Source organism: Mastigoproctus giganteus, chromosome 12, assembly GCF_048544385.1.
Source record: "Mastigoproctus giganteus isolate SK-2022 chromosome 12, ASM4854438v1, whole genome shotgun sequence".
NCBI classification, from domain to species: Eukaryota; Metazoa; Arthropoda; class Arachnida; order Uropygi; family Thelyphonidae; genus Mastigoproctus; species Mastigoproctus giganteus.
Window position 1 is genome coordinate 80,518,402 of NC_143586.1, and position 22,151 is coordinate 80,540,552.

The 22,151-nt window shown below is 37.6% G+C and overlaps 1 protein-coding gene across 2 annotated transcripts in view; it reads left to right on the forward strand.

Moving 5' to 3' along the window:
* Vps13B (vacuolar protein sorting 13B) overlaps positions 1-22,151 on the forward strand; it is a 965,007-nt gene that overhangs the window by 102,891 nt on the left and 839,965 nt on the right. For both annotated transcript variants that reach the window (XM_090386413.1, XM_090386414.1), the window contains exon 6: positions 4,661-4,892. In XM_090386413.1, the coding sequence (XP_090242539.1) occupies positions 4,661-4,892 (232 nt within the window). The remainder of the gene's footprint in view (positions 1-4,660; positions 4,893-22,151) is intronic.

Below are 22,151 nucleotides of genomic sequence, written 5' to 3' on the forward strand. Positions count from 1 at the left end.
CTACTGATAATCAAATCAAGAGTATTACTCCCTCTAGTTCCCTCCCGAACATGCTGATGTAGAAAACAATCATCCAATAAATCCACAAAAGCCTTGCTAGTGTGTGAATGACCAGCCCCCAAATTCCAGTCAATATCTGGGAAATTAAAATCCCTCATTATAAAACTCACTGATTTACTGGCCCACTTTATTTCTCCGTACAGTTTCTTATTATACTCATCAGAGTCATTAGGCCTATAGCACACTCCTACTCTCAATTTTGATCTCCCAATGCTTATGTCACACCAAACTGACTCGACACTGCATTGTCCAGCAATGTCGACTGGCTTCACTTCCTTGGATTTTATGTATTTCTTAACTAATAGCATAACCCCTCCTCCCTTCCTATCCTGTCTATCCTTTCTGTAGACATTGTACTCCCCAAATTCCAGTTCTGCATTCCTTATATCTGTGTGACACCACATCTCTGAAATCCCAACAGTATCTACCTTTGATGTTTTGAGCAGTACCTCAAATTCATCAAATTTATTTACTAAACTCCTAGCTTTGGTGTACACACAAGTATGCATGCACCTGTTCTATTTCTTAAATACTCTAACACAACATATATGTTTATTTGTACCCCAATGATTCCCAGCAGTCTCTGAAATATCCTGCATCTTATTTTCCAGGCTGCGGCTCATTCCAATAGAAGCAGTGCAAGAATCACTTTCACCTCTGCCAGTGGCTACTGTTAATCTATTAGTCCTTGTATCCCCCCAATCGAGCAGTTTTCTGACCCACCTAACACTGCCTCGATAGCATCAGCAAACATTCTTGCACCCTTTCTATTTAAGTGTATCCCATCCCTGTAGAAGCAGTCTCTCCTGTTAACAAGTACAGACCAGGTTGAAAAAATTCTACCCCTTGAGCCTTGCACAATCTTTCCAGGGCCGAATTGATTGACAGGGCTCTCATCATATACTCCCTCATATCGTGTCTGGGCAGAATTGCAGACACTTTCAAATTCAACCCTAATACATGGCTTTTTTTCAATAGTGACCTGTACTTGTTAAGTAATTCCGCCGGTCTCTTACTCTTAATATCATTAGTGCCAACGTGTACAACTATATCACCTTTTGTGCCCTTAAAAGATGATATCCGCTCTACGTCATCAACCTTTGCCCCTGACAAACATACCCTGGTCCTGTTCCACCTATCCTTTTTACAAAGCAAGTTTTCCGTTTCCCTGACAATAGAGTCACCAACAACTACTAGTTCCTTTGGGACTAGCGCATTCTGCCTTGGGGGCTGCCGCTGTGTTGCGTGATGACCAAGTGCAAGCTCTGACATTGGTGTGGGCAGCTGAGAGCTTGATGGGCCCTCACTTTTAATCCTTCGAGGGCATCCACCCTGTCCTTCAAGCTCTCATATAGGTCCATAACAGTCCTGAGTTTTCGCCTGATTTCCTTACACTCCTTGTATCGTGCACACACAAAGACATCCCCCATGGCAGTGTCATGTCTCGTACCTGACTGCTCCACAAACATCAAGCAAGTAGTGCATTTTAATAGGCTGTGATTCAGAGGGCAACTTCCCCCCCTCAGTTCTCCGCTGAGCCACAGCACTCCCATTAGCTTGAGTCTTTTGCTTTGCTGCTCTGGTCAGAGTCATGATTTCGATTTAATTTCGACATAAAAGAGATCTGTTTGTGATGATCAGACAATTGGGTAAACCTACGTTCTTCTTAACATTTAAAGCAAAGAAATCGGTTGGCCTAAATTGCTAAAAAATTTATACAAATTAAAACACGATGGTTTGGATATCCCTGACGATAGCAGAAGCGCTTCATTTTATTGAAAAGATGACGTTAGTTAATGAAGATGCCATAATGTGTGCGATTCATTTTAATAAACTTGTAGATTGTATTTTAACTTTACTTCAGTGTAAGTGTTTCAGTACATTTTGATTGAATTTCAATATTGTGGCAGTCCACATGCTCACATTCTTTTGTGGCTTAATAAAAAACGTATGGGAAACGGTATGAATGCAATGATAGCTATGATAAATCAGCTCATGTCCTTTTCTACTGCAAAAGCCTCTGGTAATATCAAGCTCCAAAATCATAAGCATACTTTTACTTGTTACAAAAGGATCCTAGCTACCGAAAACAGGTTTGTCATTTTGAAGCTCCATTTATGCCATCACAGTCTACAATGATTTTAATTCACATGCCAAAAGCAGACACTTGATGAGTCAAATATAGTGCTGAATATAAGAAATTGTGGAAGAATCTAGAGGAAAACGAATATACTAGCATCGATCACTTCTTTAAAGAAAATCGCATTCATTCGGAATCATATTATATCGATCGATTTACTTTGAGCTGGTATTACTTGGACACAAGTCTTTCTGAAACGAAAACCTCATCAAATATGGCATAACCCCTTCAATCCTTTTGTGTTTAGTATTTTAAAGTCTAACATGGACATTCAATTCATCACGGAAGAATATTCTTCTGTTGCTTATATTGTCGAATATGTGAACAAGACCATCGAGGGATTAGCAATTTACAATGTAAAATTATTGAAATTATGAACGAGTATCCTGGGTTTGACATCGTTGAAATTATAAGAAAATTAAGTATTGATATGCTCAACTCTGTCAAAATTACTAGTCAAGAGGCTTGTTGGTATTTGCTTCATCAACTGATGTCCGAGAGTTCAGTTGTTGTAACTTATATACCTGCCATGTGGCCTATTGAGTTACATCGTAATAGAAAATCGAACAAAGAAATGGAACAAGAAAAGCCAGGTGATGATTCTACTGACATTTAGAAAGAGAATTGGTTTGATAAGTACGAGAAAAGACCTCCATAACTAGAAAATGTTACTTTAGCTGACTTCGTTGCCAATTATACTTGCACCTTGGAACGTCAATATCAACTTCGTCAATATCCAAGAATACTTCTATATAGAAATTATGATATGGCCAACAACTTGAATATAAATAAGAGATGATTACTCTTTATTTACCTTTTCAAAGCGAAGAAGAGGAAATACTTTTTGAAATGTAATTCCTTGCTTTGTATGACGAACAAGTTATTTTAGAACATCCTAAAAATTATGAATCTGATTTAGATATTCATAAAACTATGGAGATCCGTCACGAAATATGCCATACTTAAATAGAAGCTGATTCTATTCAAACGAGTAAGATCAACAAGACAGCCGTTTATCATAAGAGAGAAAATCATACTTGTGTTGTTACTTCTAATATAGAAGTGATTTATCGACAAACTGTTGGACTTAGTACATCATGGCCTTAGTTGCCCTTGCGCCATAAAAACCAAAATCAAATCAAAATCTACAAACTGTTGGGAAATCAGTGAGTGTTTGACCTGTTTGAGACATTTGTGCGGCTGAATGCCTTCTTCCTGATGGTCAAACAATATTGTCGATAGTCATTTATATTTCACCTAACCAAAAGATTGATCACATCAATGAATTCATCCATTTCGTTTTACTCCCTTACAAAATTGAAGGAGCTGCACTGCTACAACAATTTTCTCACAAAAAATGCGACCGAATACCAATGATATTTAGTGGAGATTTAAATGTTAATTTTGCAGATACTCAATCCAAACCTTTGACTGATTTCTTAGAAAATAAATTTGGACTAATGTTAAATACTTCTAGATCTGTATTGACTACTAATCATGGAACTGTAATTGATGCTTTGTTTCAAAGACACACTGTTTACAATCTCAAGTGTATGTATCATATTTTAACTATTACAAACCCATTATAAGTAAATTACCTATTGAAAATGTATTGCAACCTCAAATTGATGAAACTATCGAAAAAAAATAAAGGCTTTAAAATGACACAATATAATAGCGTCGCTTAATTTAATTTATTATATATTAATAATGCTTTAAAATGTTAAATGTGTTCAGATTCTTTTTATTCCTAAAACCCTTTAACCTTGTCCAAGCCAAGGGTTCTTTCACATAAAATAAAATATCCTGTACACATGAAAGATGTACAAGGTTATTACTACTGTATTGGAATACAGTAGTAATAACCTTGTATACAATAATTTAATTGTAGGCCTAATTACACTTTGTTTCGTATAAACCAGGTATTCTCATGTATGTGTGATTATCCAAACTATTTGATTAACTGAACAAACCTTGGTCCCAGTTAATTCAGATAATCAACATTCTAGTGTAGTTTATTTCATAATTAACTATATTTCTTAATTATAATTTAACTATTAATAAGATTATTAACAGTTTACTTTGCCACTGGGTTGAAAACTTAAACCTATCTATAGGTAGATTCCAAGTATGAATTTATGCTGAAATAATAGTTCAAGAACAGTTGAGGTCCCTGTTTCATCATGTGCCTTTTGTTATTGCTGTGTCATTCAGATGGCAAAAACAATCATTTCATGATGATCCCACATTCAGATTATGATTGGAAATAGGCTAATCATTTTAGGATAATCATGTAGATTTAAATATTATGAATACTAACAAGGAGAATGAGGTTTCCAGAGGAAAAGAGCATCCTCCCCTCCCAACTTAATGAGGAACAGTTTTCTAACATTTCATAAATATTTAGCATTTTGAGTTTTAAATGTAATTAAATATATTATCCCACTTTTTTTTTAATAGGAGAAATGTTTTTTCAAAATTGGAGTGTCGCCATCCAGTGGCCATGCATACAGTTATCTAACATCTTCGTTATTTGATCCACTTGCTCCCGAAAACTGTAATAAGCGTAGAGAGTATAATTTTGACAGGGAGCATCATCTAGCTTATCTCACTGAAACTGTAATGGTTGAAAGATACCCAGCATTAGCAGTTGATTACCTGTATGAATTGGACATACCCGAAGAATGGACAGGTATAAGCATAAAATTTTTATATTTAATTATATTACCTTTTGGTGATTTATTCTTAAGAAATTATTAAATTAGCAAACTGTAGAATGTTGTAATATAGTTGAACCTCCCAAATCTGGCAACCTCAGGACTTAATCCTTGCCAGATCCAGAAGTTTTCTGGATTTTGATTAATCTTTTTTTTTATCATAAAAAAAAAAAAAAGATGCAACAGATTTTGTATGCTGCAGCTTATTGTGCATATGATTGTGCAGTTGTAGTTTTACCTTCAAGAGAAAGGTGATTACTTACAGTACATTGAAAAGTATATTAAATTTACATTTAATAGTAGTTATATAGCAAACAATATTACATTACATTTACCTCTAGTAGTTGTACAGCAAACAGTGATACTCACCACAATTTAGAGGGTTGGAATTTGACAGAGGAATTAATAATAAAATAAATATATTAGTAATATACAATAAGAAAATTTTCATGTGAGAACTTTAACTCCGCCAGATTCTAGACATTGCATAACAGGCAATATTAAAAGTGTTGAATTTTACAAAAAGTTATACTAAGTTGTTACAACACCATATAATAGTTAAACACATTTGTGCTTATATTTTGCTTACAAAAAAAATCACAGGTCCACAGATATATTGTCCAAGTCCAGTATCTAGACAGGCAAGACCTGCTGGAGAACCTTGCACTTATACCCTGGTAAGAACCTGTCTGGCAGATGCAGTTGTAGATTTGAATAGAATTCGTGTGATAACCTTAATGATAACCACTGGCACATACTTGGAAATTTAGTGCAGAGATTAATAAAGAGAGAGTTTGATGGTGATGGTAATCGGGCATCTAGTGTCAATTAGAATTGAGGAATTGGTAGTACTTGAAGCAGCTGGGCCACATCAGTGATTTACACTATGACCCATATCTCTCTCGTCCCTGCTGCAAATCACTGATTTACAGCAGGGACGAGAGATATGGGTCATAGAAGGAGTGATCGTAACCATGTGCTAACCAAGAAGCATATATGATGTTGTGGTACAGATTTGTCAGCAAAACAACCCAATATAGTCCATATGGATGGGGTGGTCATAATAATTATGGATGGGGTGGTCATAATTCAGTGGTCACTCAGTGTATATTAACCCCAAACAAAAATAAAACTCAATATCTTTGTTTACTAGCAAAAATACTAAGAAATAAAGGAGTAATTATATTGAAAACAAAGGTGAGATGGTATTTTTAGCTCACTCTTTTGAAGAGCCAAAACTCAGCTGCATAAAGTCTGTTAACTGTGACGGGTGCTGCATTTGTCCAAATCTCAGCAGCATAGAGTATATAATAATTGCGATGTATTTTTTGTCTACTGAGCAGAAAGAAGATGCTACTTTGCCAATCAGCAACCATTCAATATAATAATTAAATCGTGGTTTGGAATCAAAAGTGAGTCCACAATCTGTTATTATTAACTACAGGATTGGGCCCACAGAATATAGGTTGAATTTGGTCATGTGTTGGTCTGATGAAAAACATCATGGCAAACTAGGAGGTGACAGTCCAAATTGATGATATATAGCTGTCCAACAAAACGAATTTCTTGCTAATTTAGTTTTCTATGGGTTCAGAGTTGTCTGTTGGAATGGTCCAGGTTCAGAATTTTCAGATTGTTGGCATAAATTATGTCTATTCTTAGTGTTAGTCATAATGATGGCAGTGAGAGGTGGCCAGAGAGGACAGTTGCCCTACTTCCCTTGTGGTACTCCTGCACAGATGTGACATGTACACATGTTTCTGTCTACACCAGATTGCATGATCGTGTTAGAATGCAGTGATATGAGGAATTTCAGATTCCTCATATCACTGCAATATGAATTGAAAGGGAATCTATTGGAAAATCATTTTTGGGAAGTGTTGGTTCCCTTCCCTTCTTCCAAATTGGTGAAAAAACCTGGAAATTAACATTGATATGCCCTGCTGTAATTGTGAATGGACCACCCTTTTCTAATAAAGTTCAAGCCTTTGTGACTTTGATATTGTAGAAACATTCAGATAGCATGATGAGGGTTGTAGCACTAATGCTCTCAAAGGCTGTATCCAAGTCAGCATTAATGACTGCTATTTTTGTTTTGACATTAAAAGCTGTCAGAATGGAATTAGTAAAATAGTTAAATTTTTAGTTTACACTCTGGGACGACCACATGTTCAGAAAGGTTCACAAAAGAGAATAACAAGAAACAGCATATTTAGCAGTCACAAAAGCTCAAACTCAGGTCACTAAAAGCATGTGTATTTATTCACCCTCATGCCTGACTAGTTTTGTAAATGCTGAATGGTTTATGAGTGAATAATGTGTTTGTGTAGGTTGTATTGGAGAAGTTGTCTTGTCAGAATTGGTCATATTACCCTTTCTACTTGGGCTGAGCAGAGTAGAAGCAGTAGAAGTTGGTTTGAAATGATTAAGTAGTTTTGGTTTCTGGATTTTTTGTAGCAGTTGCATGGAATACCTACTTTCACAATTTCACAAAAATTGTGAAAGTAGGTATTATATAAATTGGCTGAGGCACTTAAGATACATCCTTTGATGGAGAATCTATTGGAAAATCATTTTTAGGAAGTGTTGGTTCCCTTCCCTTCTTCCAAATTGGTGACAAAACCTGGAAATGAACATCGATGTGCCCTACTGTAATTCTGGAATGGACCACCCTTTTCTAATAAATATTTGAATGGATCTCATTTAGATTAATAAGAAGTGACTTTCACTTGTTGAATATTGCACAAGTTCTAGCATATACTAGTTGTGGTGCACCTTAGCCTTAATCGCTTTTGTGCCAATAAAATCGAAATACAACTAACCAATCTAGAATATACTACAGTGAAACTTCTCTTAACGGACACCTCTCTTTAATGGACATCTCTCTCTACAACGGACATTTTCAAATTCCCCAACTCTCCTCTATTGGTTTTAATGTGTTTTCAGCTTCTGTCTAGTGGACATTCTCTCTAATGGACGTGGACAGGCAATCTGCACTGTTTCGTTTAGATTAGCACTTAATTTGATCTCCCCATAATGGACAGCGGGTGAGCTCACGGCCCTTTTTCTAGGAACGTTTCTTCCACGTATTGCCTCAATTGTGTGTTTATTTTCTATTTCCGATTCTCTGAATTTTATCAAGGTTTATGTCGCGGTTCTAAACCCTTTTTCAAGAATTTTAAGGCACATGTAAAACTTCTGATGAATTCGGTGTGTGCAGGGGGGGGGGGGGGGGATTTTGGCAGCCTTTCGTCTTTTGAGTTCAGGTTTTCAGTTTTGTTCAGTGTCATGTGAAGTGCACAATGTCTTCTCGTAAACATTTAACTTTAAAAGATAAAGTTGAACTCATTAATGCGTATGATTGGCAAAAAAATAGTGTTCGCAATCTCGCTGCAAAATTCAAAATCGGGAAGACGCAGGTAAGCGACATTCTAAAGAAAAAAAATAAACTGCTCAAACAATTTTGGCAACACGTAAATGATCAGGTTCAAAAATCGTTCCCGAAAACTGTTGGACTTCAAATTGACAATGTTACGTATGAGTGGTTTTGTCGTGCACGTGCTAAAAAAAATTCCCATTAATGGGCCTATTATTAGGGAAAAAGCTTTGGAGGTTGCAAAATCTATGGGAGTAAATGAGTTCAAAGCTTCTTTATGATGGCTAGACAAGTTCAAAACTCGGCATAAAATTTCTTGGAAAACCATAAGTGGTGAAGGTGGAAGAAGGAAGATGTTGATACTGGGGTTGTAACAGAGTGGACTGTCAAATTGGAAGATTTATGTCGTGATTTTGAAGCTAAGGATATTTACAACTGTGACGAAACAGAGTTGTTTTTTAAAGCTCTTCCTGAAAAAACAGTGAGTCTAAAAAACGAAAAGTGCCAGGGCGGAAAAATTTCTAAGGAACGCTTGACTGTACTATTGTGTACAAATATGCTGGGAGACTTTGAACAACCTCTTGTTATAGGCAAACCACAAAATCCTCATTGTTTCAAGGGCATAAAGTTGAATCTTTTGAATGTTGACTGGAAGTCTAATAAAAAAGCGTGGATGACACGAGATATCATGAGCGAATGGATGTCACTTTAACCAAAACATGATTTGTCAAAACAGAAAAATTATTCTTTTCATGGATAATGTTGCATCTCACCCGCACATTGAATTGTATCATTCAAATCGTTTTTCTGCCACCAAACACATCTGCAGTGTTGTCAGCCCTTGGATCAAGGGATAATAAAAAATTTTAAACTTCACTACAGAAAACGTGTTTTAAGACATCTCATTGCAAACATGAACGATGTAACGTGCGAGTGACCTTGCAAAGAAACTCAGCATCCTAGATGCGATTCAATGGATTTCCTCTTCAGTAAATGCAATTAGAAAACAAACTATCGTGAACTGTCTTGTAAAGTCTGGCTTCTCAAACGCAAAAATTGAAGTTGTGAACAGCAATGTGGAGCACCAAGAAGAACAAGAACTTCAACATCTATTGATAATTTACGATACTTCTGCTACAAGCCCTGGCTACAAAGATATAGACTCGAACCTCACTGCAGAAGATGGTGCTCTAGATATCAACGACATTATCATCGATATTTTTCAAGAAGTTCCTCACGAGGATGAAGAAATGGAAGGAGGTCATTCTGTCGAAGAACATATTAACGGCGAACCACCGATGAAAATAGAAGAAGCGCTCATACAAATCAATCGTTTAAAAATGTTTTTTGCCGCTGAAGAAGATACTGAAGGACTTTCGATGGTTTCTTCACTCCACACAAAAATGTTGAAAACAAAATTATCAGCCGGAAGAAGGTGCAGAAGAAAATAAGTGATTACTGTATGTATTTTTCTTAAGATAAAGTCATAATATGCATAGCACAATTGTATGTACTGTATATTATTTACAAAAATATTGTTCAAAATCTGTATATAATTTAATTTAATTTTACATTAAACGTTTAACGATTTTTCTTTCTTTCTTTTTTTTTTCTCCCTCAGACTTCTTGTTAGCGGACACTTCTCTCTAATGGACACATTCTCGTTCCCCATAGCTGTTCGTTAAAGGGAAGTTTCACTGTATTTGGTTTTAAATTAATCCAGATTGTGTGCATTGTTTCTATAGATCTTCCTTAACCTGGAAACTTCCGTTCGGTGCTGGAATCCATGAAATTCTTGAATTAGAGGTGATTGTAACTTTTTTTTTTAAAAAATGGCATGCTCCATAATTGGGCTCAGCCATCAAAAATAGTTGGCTACCTCCACATGACACTTCTCCAACATTGTTTAGGGGGTGCTTGAGGCAGTTTCAGTGCATTTGTTGATGTCATTGCTTCAATACCTTAGTTAGTTACAGATTTGAGATTCTGAAATCTGTGGTAAGCTGGGATGCTGAAATCTGATGTGGGGTTGGGTTGCTGAAATTGGAATGATTAAAATTGGCTCATCGTCTGAGTATCAGGTAGTCTCAAGAAGAGCTGTCAATTATATGTGCCAGTGAGAAAAGAAGGAGGTCATTTGTGATATGTGCCAGTGAGGTCATTTGTTTTCACCTTGAGTTGGACTCTCATAAGCAAAACTTCTAGAGGGGCAAGATTCTTATGTAAAGCTGACATGACATGTGTGATGTATGAGATTGGTAAACTGAGGAGGAAAGTGAAATCTAGCTCCTAGATGTACAGGATATATATATATATATAATTAATTAATGTGTGGTTTGTATAATAAATAAGGTGTCTGTGGAAATGAAAAATACACAAGGTGCCAGAACTAAGAGAAGTTTAAGGGATAGTAGAAAGTGGAAGTGAAGTAATGGTTAAACAGGCAAAAGAATTAGAAAAACTTAGTGCAAAAATGAACTGGGACTGAGAGGGAAAAAAAATAAATAAATAACACTATATTCAGATATGGGATGGCAATTTTAGTGAGCTATCGAATCAGGGGAAGGCAAATTTGCATAATCTGAATATAGTAGATGAAAAAATTATACATAGCCAAGAAATTCATCAGGGGACTACTCCTGACCATGTATCAAGCACTGCATTTCCAAACTTGTCTGTAGTATTAGAAAAAAGGGTAAAAATGCAACCTTTTATCGTAATCCTAGTAGACAAGGTAGTCCCTACGCAGTGTGAAAAATGTAAATTAAAATAAATAAAAATATATACAAATTTACAAAAGTGTAATGTAAAAAAAAAAAAAAATGTGTGTGACGTGTATAAAAAGTATAGACAAGCTAATGGTATAGGGAATGGTAAATTCTATTTGGTAAATAGAATAGGGAATGGTAAATTCTATTTGGTAAATAGAATAGGGAATGGTAAATTATAAATTCAATGGTAATGTTATATATTACTACTGTGTGTGTGTGTGTGTGTGTGTGTGTGTGTGTGTGTGTGTGTGTGTGTGTGTGTGTGTGTGTGTGTATATATACAGATAACCATCATATAACACGGTAGTTAGGTGCCTATAAAATCTCATGTAGTCGAAACCATGTTATATGGGGCTAAGAACCAGTACAAAAAGGGGGGGGGTTATGTTCCAAAAGCTAACAAAAATACGCCATTTTTTTTATAACTATCTGAAACTTAATTTTTTATTAAAAATAGTAATTACTGAACAAACTGCGATACATATTTGCAGGGCTTTAGTGGAGGGTATATACTGCTTATTTTTTTCGGTGGACAGAGTATACTTTCTGGATTTATATATATATATATGGGTATATACCGTATACCCTCTGGAATTCAATTAATAAGCACAGTATATTCTCTGCATACGTAACATTCGCAGAGTATACCTTCTGCTAATTTTATGACTACAGCACTGCACATACGTCAGATAATGTACATTCATTTAATTTTCTTCCTCTTCATCGCTGCTAAGCATAATCAAACAAGAATTTCACCTTCTGAACTTTCTTCTGCAGCATCTATATTTCATGTATCTTCTGCTCTCTTTAAAAAAAATCAGTAATCTGGGTTTGTTTGATTTGGTATGGAGCTAAACACATTTGAAGCTCCCTCTTGAACTTTGTGCTCCTTTCAGTCGAAGGATCGGCATTTAAAAAATAAGATTCTAAGTGCTAGGCTAAGTTTATGCCTTCCCGTCTGCTTTTTAGTGTAAAATTTGGAATTTCATAATTTTCATCTGCGCTGTCATCCTCTGAATTGATTTGGTTTACCTCCAATGCCACTTCCACCTAAACCACTTCACCAGCCTCTTTTTCTACCAGTAATTCTTGAATGTCTTCAGTAATTGAATGTCAAGGACCAATTGAAGACATTCAATTGGTCCTTGAGGTTGTCACAGACATTCTCTCAGATATGCCAGACAAGCTGCACTTGCTACCTGGGAGTCTAAAACGCTGATGGAACTGATATTCGGGTGACACTCAAGTCAAGTGGACCCAATTTTGGCGAAGTCCGGACGGTCTGTGACAGCCAAATCCTCTGCTTGCACCTTCATGATGGTGGAACTGTTAGTAATCCTGGGTATAACTCCATGCACAAGTACATGGTGGGTGACCACCCAGGTGTGAACCAACGTAAGCAGGGGTCAAGGTGTGTTGCCCACACCACGTGGAGGAATGCCGCCCCTCTATGTTACCAGGCAGTACTAGGTGGTAGATGACTCTTGTCAACCGGTGCAATACCACCACTTTGCTTATTGGAAGCTTGAAGTGGTGGAACCCATGTTTAGTCTCTAGAGCTAAGTTCTGGTCAACCCTTCCTTATCTCTTCCATCATGCAACATGATTGATGACTTTTGAGGTTATAATGAACATCGTGGCGAGATCCAATATTCCTTACATTTCGAGGGTACAGCTCTAAAACGGTGTTCGCAGGCCGGCCGCTAGTTAGTACAGCGGACCGAACCTATTGGTAACTCTCTAGGAGGCTTCCGGATCAGCTAGTGTATAATCTTGCTACCTCTACTCTGCCAGATAGTGACTGGAGGGAGTCTGAGTAGTGTGTATGCGGGGAGCATTGTCGAGGCCACGTTATGTCAAGGATCTAGGTATATTCTTACCATGTGTACGCCATATCCAAAAATTTCATTACTTCATACAGCATGTCCCACGCACTTTTCTTACTATTGAATACACCATGAATTGTCAAACTAATAGAGCAAGCTTATCTGCGAAAAGATCTAAATCTCCCAAGCACTTCTTAATTCATTTCCCAAATATAAGTGGTCTCAATTCTAATCTTAACGATGTCCATTTCCACTTGCAGTCTGCCAAACCCCATGTACGTTTTCTGACAGAATCTCAGTTATCGGTTGATTCAACTACTTCTCATCTCAGATGCCCAAATTATTCGCTGTATGATTCCTTTCACCTCAAAGGTAGTGCTTGTGCATATGTGCCTTAAAGGTAGGGGTAGTACTTGTGCATATGTCCGTTCTGATATTCCCTGTCAGAGACTTGGCAATTTGGAAATTGTGTAAAATTCATCTGTTGTCTCTACCGTTCTCTCAACTCCACTAATCACTTGGAGTTTTTTGACTTCCTCTCTTTGCAACTTGACTTTCTCCAGTCCAACTTTCCTAACAGTGAGGTAATTTTCCTTGGTGATTTTAATGTTCACAACTCCAGCTGGCTTCCGTTTTCCAATCACACCGACCCAGATGGTCGAGATGCTGAGGCTTTTGCAATTACTAATGACCTTGAACAGATTGTTTACCTACAAGAATACCAGACAATCCCAATCATACGGCCAACACGCTTGATCTTTTTCTCACAAACAACCCTTCTACGTACACGGTCGAAGTGAGAGTTCCTTTAGGCACTTCAGATCACAACTTGGTGACTGTCTCTTCTCCAATGGAGCCTTTATCTCTTGGTTATTCCCAACCTCGTGTTGTTTGGCATTACAAGAATGCAAAATGGGATGACCTACGAGATTTCTTTTCTTCTTTTCCTTTGTCGGATTACTGTTTCAAAACTTCTGATGTCAACGTTTGCTCAGATCATATCATTGAAATTATTCTTGCAGGAATGGAATCCTTTATCCCACACTCCACTTTAAAATCTCGTCCTTTATCTAAACCTTGGTTTTCCAATAAATGTGCTAAGGCTGTTCAAGAGAAGAATGTTGCATATCGTAATTGGCTTGTTTCTGATTCTTCAGTTTCATTTTCTGCCTACACCAAAGCTCGCAACAATTGTAAAGCAGTTATTAATCAGTCCAAACTAGGGTTTGAACAGGCTAAGAGTAGAAAACTTTCTTCTTGCCCTAATGGTAGCCGAGCATTCTGGTCCCTTGCCAAAGCTATTGGCCGCAACTTTTGCCCATCTCTGCTCTGTCCAAACCAGATGGTTCTGTTGTCACTTCAGCCAAGGATAAAGCTGACCTGCTAGCTTCCCATTTTTCTTCCAACTCATATATTAATGATCTTGGTAAAACACCTCCCACCATTCCCAACATGCTCCATTCAATGCCTCCTGTAGTCTTCTGTCAAAAGGATGTCAGAAGGATTTTGACGAATCTTGATGCTAAGAAAGCTCCAGGTCCCGATGGTATTTCTCCACTTGTTTTCAAAACCTGTGCTCCTGAACTTACTCCTATTCTTTGCCGCCTTTTTTCACACTCTTATTCCAAAGGTGTTTTTCTCTTCTGCTTGGAAATTTGCCCATATCCAGCCAGTTCCTAAAAAGGGTGACAAATCCCTCCCATCCAATTATCGTCCCATTGCAATTACTTCTACTCTTTCTAAAGTAATGGAGAAATCAATTAATCTATTGCTATTGAACTGAGGTAATCCTTCTGTTACATCAGTTCAGTAGCATGCACCGGTTACAGTACTGCCTTCCAGTATCTGGAGTTGTGTACATCCATCCAAGATAACGCCTCCCCAGATGGGAACACCTCGACCGCCATATCAATCCCTTTCAGTGATGTTTGTTGAGTGATACCATGTGCCAATCTCTCACCAAATTAGCTGACGTCCAGAATCACTGCTGAGACTGAATCTACTCTCATCAGTAAAGAGTACCTTACCCCATTGCGCTGCTGTCCAGTTTTTGTGTTCGATGCACCACTGTAATCAGTGTCTCCGATGGGCAGGTGTTAAAGGGACACAACGAACTGGCCATCAGGCAAACAGTCCACCTTTGTGGAGTCGCCTGGCCACAGTAAACCGTGATATCCTGTGCTCATGTGCAGCTGGTTTGCAATGGCTCCCGCTCTCTGGTGTCGGTACCGCTTAGCATGTAGAAGTATATAGCGGTAATCATCGGGCATTGTTTTTTGTGGACGACCACCAATGGGCCTTCAAACAGCTGTACCTGTCATTCTGAAGACCACACACGCGAGATGATGCTGTGGGCGATACCGAACTCTGCAACTACACTTTTTGCACTTCGTCCGTCCTCGAGCTTCCCAATTATTCGATCACGGGTAAAGTCATCCAGATGTTGTCTACTGGCTATTTCATTGGCTGTAGCAACGTATGAAACCAATCGAACATCTGTAACAATTGTGCTCACTCACCATTCGGTAATTTGCACATAACTGCTGAACTGCTGCTTTTATCTGTTTATGTGAGCCCTCAAATCACGATCAAATTTTTGCATGCTCACCAGCTTTCTACTTAATGGCCACAGTTATGCAAATCGCCACAGACTGTTTCGTTTGATTTTGTGGTTGTAACCTTTAGAAATAGTGTTGGTCCTTAAGTTTTGTATGCCAGTGTACAAAAATTTGATTGATATTGGGAAATAAGCTGCTTTGGGAATTATGGCCAAGTTCTTATGATCATATATAACTTAATTTACAACAGTTGAAGTAAAAAAACTCAAAAGGTTTTTTTTTTTCTGAAAAATTTCAAAAAAGTTCTTGAAGTTTTACTGTACCAAAATTTATCATACTGCAGCTATGATGCTGTTAATTTTTAAATTTCATTAGCTAAGAAACTATTTATTGTACAAAAATTGTTGCCCAATGGATCTGTAACTTACAACTGACATTTTTTTCTTATATCTCTCCTAAATTTGAAAATGTACAAATTTTATTACAGCACCAATTTTGCATTATAGGAAAGCAAACCATTAGCTTGATTATATAGGATGATTCACAACCCAAATATTAGTAATTAAAATTTATTCCTTGCTATCAAATTGTAATAATAAATAATTATAACAAATTGTAATAAATGTTTAAAATTTTCACTTTCTTCTTCTTGACTACTCTGAGAGATTCTTTTTGCCATATTCCGTAACACCTTTTGTAATGTTTGAATTTCTATGTTTGTAATGTTTGAATTTCTATATTTGTAATGTTTGAATTTCTATGTTTGTAATGTCATTTTACATATTGGCTGTCAATTAGTATTAGCATTAGTAAGGCATATGATGTAAGAAAGCAAGTTTATACAGCATCAGCCAAAAAAAAAAAAAAAAACCCTTCCCATTTCGCCTATCCATTTGCTCCAAAAGTGCATCCAGTTCTTCCTTCAATTTATTTAAGCTATCACTTTCCACAACAACAGATGAAAGTTTGTTCCAGCAATCAACCACCTGCTGGATAAAGGCAAATTTTCACACATCTATTCTGTAACTGTCTTTCCTTAATTTGAATTTATGTTATTTATAGTCTTCCATGTGCAACAGTATCAAAAGCTTTCCGTGTGCAACAATATCAAAAGCTTTCTTGAAATCCAACTTTATGATATCAAAATTATTTTTTTGCATCCAGTTCCTTAGTGATTACATTGTAGTATCCAATCAAATTGGCCAGTCAAGATTTCCAACTAACAAACCCATGCTCTGTTTGAACCATGGCTGTAATTTTGTCTAGATGAACCTGATGCTTCTTTAATCAGTGATTCCATTATTTTCCCCCAGAACAGAAGTTAAAGTAACAGGTCTGTAATTACTTGTGTCACCCTTTGTGAATTGGGGAAACATTTGCACATCTCCAGTTTGTGGGTACCTCCCCTGAATCCAAGGCTTCTCTCGTAATTATGGCTAAGAGTTTGCTTACTTCCTTCGCTGTGCCCTCTACTATAACTAGTTAGATCCCATCCACCCAAGGTGCCTTTCTTATGTTTAAATTCAACAATTTCTCCTTCACTTTGCTCTCAGTTATTACAAAATCATTTAGCTCCCTCCCAGTTAGAATTTGATAAACTTGTTGCCTCCACTTTCCTATGGAATTCCTTATGTGTGAAGTAGATACAAAATATTCATTCAGTTTGTCAGCTACCTGAGCAGGATCATTAACAGATGAAACATTAATATCAAGTGGACCAATCTAATTCATCTCCTTCCTTCTAGACTTGAGATAAGTAAAGAAGTCTGCTGTTTTCTACTATTTCTTGTAATCTGCCTTCACTTGCCTAACCTCCTATGTGACTTGATTATAGACTAGCTTATATCTGCCATAGGCTTCTGTGTCACCTGATAATTTATATGCATCCCATGCATTTTTCTTCTCTGCTACGAGTCTCATTAGTTCATCTGACATCCACTTAAGCCTAAAATTTGAACAGTATTTGTTAGTCATTATGAAAAGCCTAGTAGCTTCCATAATTAATTCCTTGAATGCTTCCCATTTAGTATTTGCTGTTGGTAACATCATCAGTTGGTCCCACTGTATAGAATTTAAAAATTGTCTGAGATCACTGTAGTTACCTTTACGAAAGCAAAACCCTTCCCTTTACCCCCAATGGTAGTTACATCTTTAAGTAAATTCCACATCAGTACACTGTCATCACTGGCACCTAGTGGTTCCTTTATTTACCGATTCTTAATGTGCAAATAATCACTGCTGATAATCAGATCAAGAATATTATACCCTCTGGTTGCCTGTTGAATATGCTACTGTAGAAAACAAGCATCCAGTAAACCCACAGAAGACTTGCTAGTGTGTGTGTGTGATCAACCCACAAGTTCTAGTCAGTATCTGGGAAGTTTAAATATTCTATTATATGACATTCTGATTTACTGGCCCACTCTGTTTTTCTGTACAGTTGTTCGTTGTACTCATGAGAGTCATTAGGCCTATAACACACTCCCCATTTTTGCTTTCCAGTGCTTTTGCACCAAACTGACTCAACATTGCACTGTCCACCCACGTCAGCTGGAAGCACTGTTTAGAATTTGTGTTTCTTTACTAACAGCATAAACCCTCCTCTGTTCCTATTCTGTCTAACCTTTCTGTACACATTGTACTCTCCAAATTCAAATTCTGCATTCTTTATATTTGTGTGACACCACGTCTACTTCACGTTGGGGATTATTATTATACACTTTTAGACATACCTGTTTTTTGGAAACAGCAATAAATGTTGATTAACATTTATTGCTCTCTCCAAAAATCATCTTCTACTTTATCTTTTCTTAGCAATGAAGAGCATCAAGTTCTTTTTTTGCCATGAAAACTGCATATTTTGCAAAAACAGATTACTAACAATGAAATTGTAGACTTATTTGTTTCTGAAGAATTGGACTATTTTTCTCCAAATTTGGCTTTTGATAAAATATTTTTTGATTATACACAAACACACATTCACAGAGGGAATATGCCGTGATAGCTTCATCATGGACAAACTGGTGTGCATGAGTGTTTGTAAGTGGAATCTTACAACCACTGTTCTTTTCATGCAGAAATATATAGTGTTGCCACCAATGATTTATAACGATTGCATATAGTATAAGTAGGCGCCTCCGTAGCCAGGTGGGAAGGAGCAGCAGTGCATAGCACACGCTTCTTGATTAGACCGGGGTTCGAGCCCGTCACCACCAAATACGGAGAATGCGGAAAGGTCAGGGAATGACCACCGCATATCCCGGAGCAATATGGCCTTAGTTGCTAATGCTCCTAAAAACCAAATAACAAACAAACAATAGTATAAGTAGTAGTGGCAAGCAATGTAAGAAAGCAAGCTTATGCATCATAAACCAAAGAAACCACTTTCCATCACCTGACTATCCCCTCTAGTAGGTTGTCTAGTTCTTCCTTGAATTTATTCAAACTACCCACTTCTACAACACCAGAAGGAGTTTTGTTCTAACAGTCAATTACCCCATTGACTGAAAGCAAACTTCCACACATCTATCCTATAACCATCCTTCCTCAATTTGAATTTATGCCTCCTCAGCTTATAGTATGAGCAAGAGGAAGAATTCAATCAGCATTGAGCTTACTCAATCCATTCAAAGCCTTAAATATTCCAATCAGATCTTCCTGCAGGTGCATAGTCTCCACATGCTACAATTTGCAGAACTGAAGCCTTTCCTTGTAATAGCATTCTTTTGTTCTTCTCACTAATCCCATTGTCTGTGCCCCTATTTCAACAAATCCACATCCTTCCTAAAATTAGGCTTCTAGACCTGTATGCAGTAATGAAGATGTGGCCTAACCATTGCCTTATACAATGAAATAATCACCTTCTTATCCCTGCTGGCAAATCCCACGAACTTTCCTGCCAGCCTGTTTGCATTATTCAGAGAAGAACCTCCTATCTAACTGCACCCTCAGGCCTTTCTCATATTCCACTACCCTGAGTGTAGTATCACACAGTTGGTATTTTAATCTGGGATTACTGCTACCCATGTGCAGTACCTCACATTTGTCTATATTAAACAGTTGCCGTTTCTCATCCAATCTGCTTAATTTTTTTTAGATCTTTTTGCAGTAGCTTACCCTGATTACTGTCATTAACCACCCTGCCAGCAAACTTAGACATTAAGACTGATGTGCCTTCATCAGTATCATTAATGAATATAGAAAACAACAATGTATCTACTAGTGAACCCTGCGGGAATTCACTAATAATGTTAGTGGAGTTCCCCAGTCCTCATGTCTGGCGCCTCTGTAGCCAGGTGGGAAGGGGCAGCAGTGCGTAGCACACGCTTCTTGATTAGACCGGGGTTCGAGCCCGTGACCACCAAATACGGAGGATGCGGAAAGGTCAGGGAATGACCACCGCATATTCCCGGAGCAATATGGCCTTAGTTGCTAATGCTCCTAAATAACAACAACAATCCTCATGTCTTCTCCCACTTAACCATCCCTTTACCAGAGCAGTAACGTACCCTTAATACCACACAGCTCCAATTTGTAGAGCAGTCTTTTATGTGAAACAGTATCAAAAGCTTTCCTGAAATCTAAGTATATGATATCAGGATTATTTTTTGCATCTAGTTCTTTGGTTAGTTTCATAATGTCCAATCAGATTTGTCAGACAAGATCACCCTCCCTCTTTACAAATCCATCTTGTGACTGCTCTATAACTGCATTCCTGTCTAGATAGTCCTGCATTACTTCTTTAACTGGCAACTGTCACCGAACAACTAGATGACAGAGATCACAGTGTACTGATCTGGGATTTATTTAAAGATGTAACTACCATCAACGGTAAAGGGAAGGGTTTTTGTTTTCATAAAGGTGACTACAGTGGTCTCAGACAGGTTTTAAATTATATACACTGGGATCAACTGATGTTACCAACGTGAATTCTAAATGGGAAGCCTTCAGGGACTTAATCTTGGAGGCTACTAGATTTTTCATACCAACCAAGAAATACTTTTCAAGGTTCAGGCCTAAATGGATAATGGATGTCAGATGAATTAATGGGTCTCATGGCAGAGAAGCAAAATGCATGGGATTCATATAAATTATCAAGCAACACAGAAGCCTACCGCAGATATAAGCTTGTCTGTAATCAAGTCACAAAGGAGGTTAGTCAGGCAAAGGCAGATTACGAGAAATCCTTGGCAAATGATGCAAAGAAGACCATAAAAGAGTTTTTTACTTATGTAAACTCTAGAAGGAAGGGGATGAATCAGATTGGTCCACTTAACATAGATGGTTCAACTGTTAATGATCCTGCTCAAGTAGCTGATAAACTGAATAAGTATTTTGCATCTATGTTCACACATGAGGAGTTATTCAAGAAGGAGAATGCCAGAAGTTTATCAAACTCTAACAGGGAGCTAAGTGATTTTGTAATAACTGAGTGCAAAGTGGAGGAGAAATTGTTGAAGTTAAATATAAAAAAAAGCACCTGGGGCAGATGGAATCTATCCAGTTATAATGAAGGAGGCAGCAAGGGAAGTAATCAAACCCTTAGCCATAATTATGGGAGCATCCTTAGAGTCAGGGGAGGTCCCCATGTACTGGAGATCCTATATATCATTGACAAAACTCCATGGCCTGCCAGAGCAGGCCATGGAGTTTTGTCAATGATATATAGGAATTTTTTTTGCAGAGACAAGGAGGTGATTATCCGGTTGTATATGGCAATGGTCAGTCCACACTTTGAGTACTGCACACAGGTCTGGAGGCCTCATTTTAGGAAGGATGTACAGTTGCTAGAATGAGTACAGAGAAGGGCAACAAGATTGGTGAGAGGAACAAAGGAGTGTGCTTACGAAGAAAGGCCTAAGTTTTGCAAGGTGCAGTATCTGGAGACTAGGCACCTGCGAGGTTATCTGATTGAGGTGCATAAGGCTTTGAATGGTTTGAGCAGGCTGAATGCTGATGGGATACTTCCGCTTGCTCAGATTAAGAACCTGAGGGGCATAGATTCAAATTGAGGAAAGTCGGTCGTAGAATAGATGTGCGAAAGTTTGCCTTTAACCAACGGGTAGTTGACAGCTGGAACAGACTTCCATCTGTTGTAAATATCATAAATCATCGCGAAATATTATATTCCAATAATATATAATCAGAATACCTGTAATTGTCCTTAAAAATGTTTGCTACTAAGGGATTTTCTCTTGTATTTCTGCTTACTCTTCTATCACAAGAAACCAGCAGTAATCCCCCATCATTACAGGATCCCAGCGACCTTGATACCGCTTTTCCATCGTGGAAATATCTTGATGAAACTGCTCCCCTTGTTCATCACTCATATCTCCCAAATTTTTGGGGAAAAATTTGAGATGGGAATGAAGAAAATGAATTTTCAATGACATTCGACATCCAGTGGTGAGCTATGGTGGGCTCGCAAGAGCCCATTGTTGAGACGATCATTTAGCATTAGTAGAGGCATATGATGCAAGAAAGCAAGCTTATGCAGCATCAGCCAAAAAAAAAAAAAAAAAACTTCCACTTCATCCCTTCATTCGCTCGAAATACCTGTCCAGCTGAGCCTTAAATTTATTTAGGCTATCAACCTCCACAACAAGGGATAGAAGTCTGTTCCACCAACCAACTACCTGCTGGCTAAAGGCAAATTTCTGCACATCTATCCTACATCTGTCTTTCCTCAATTTGAATTTATGCC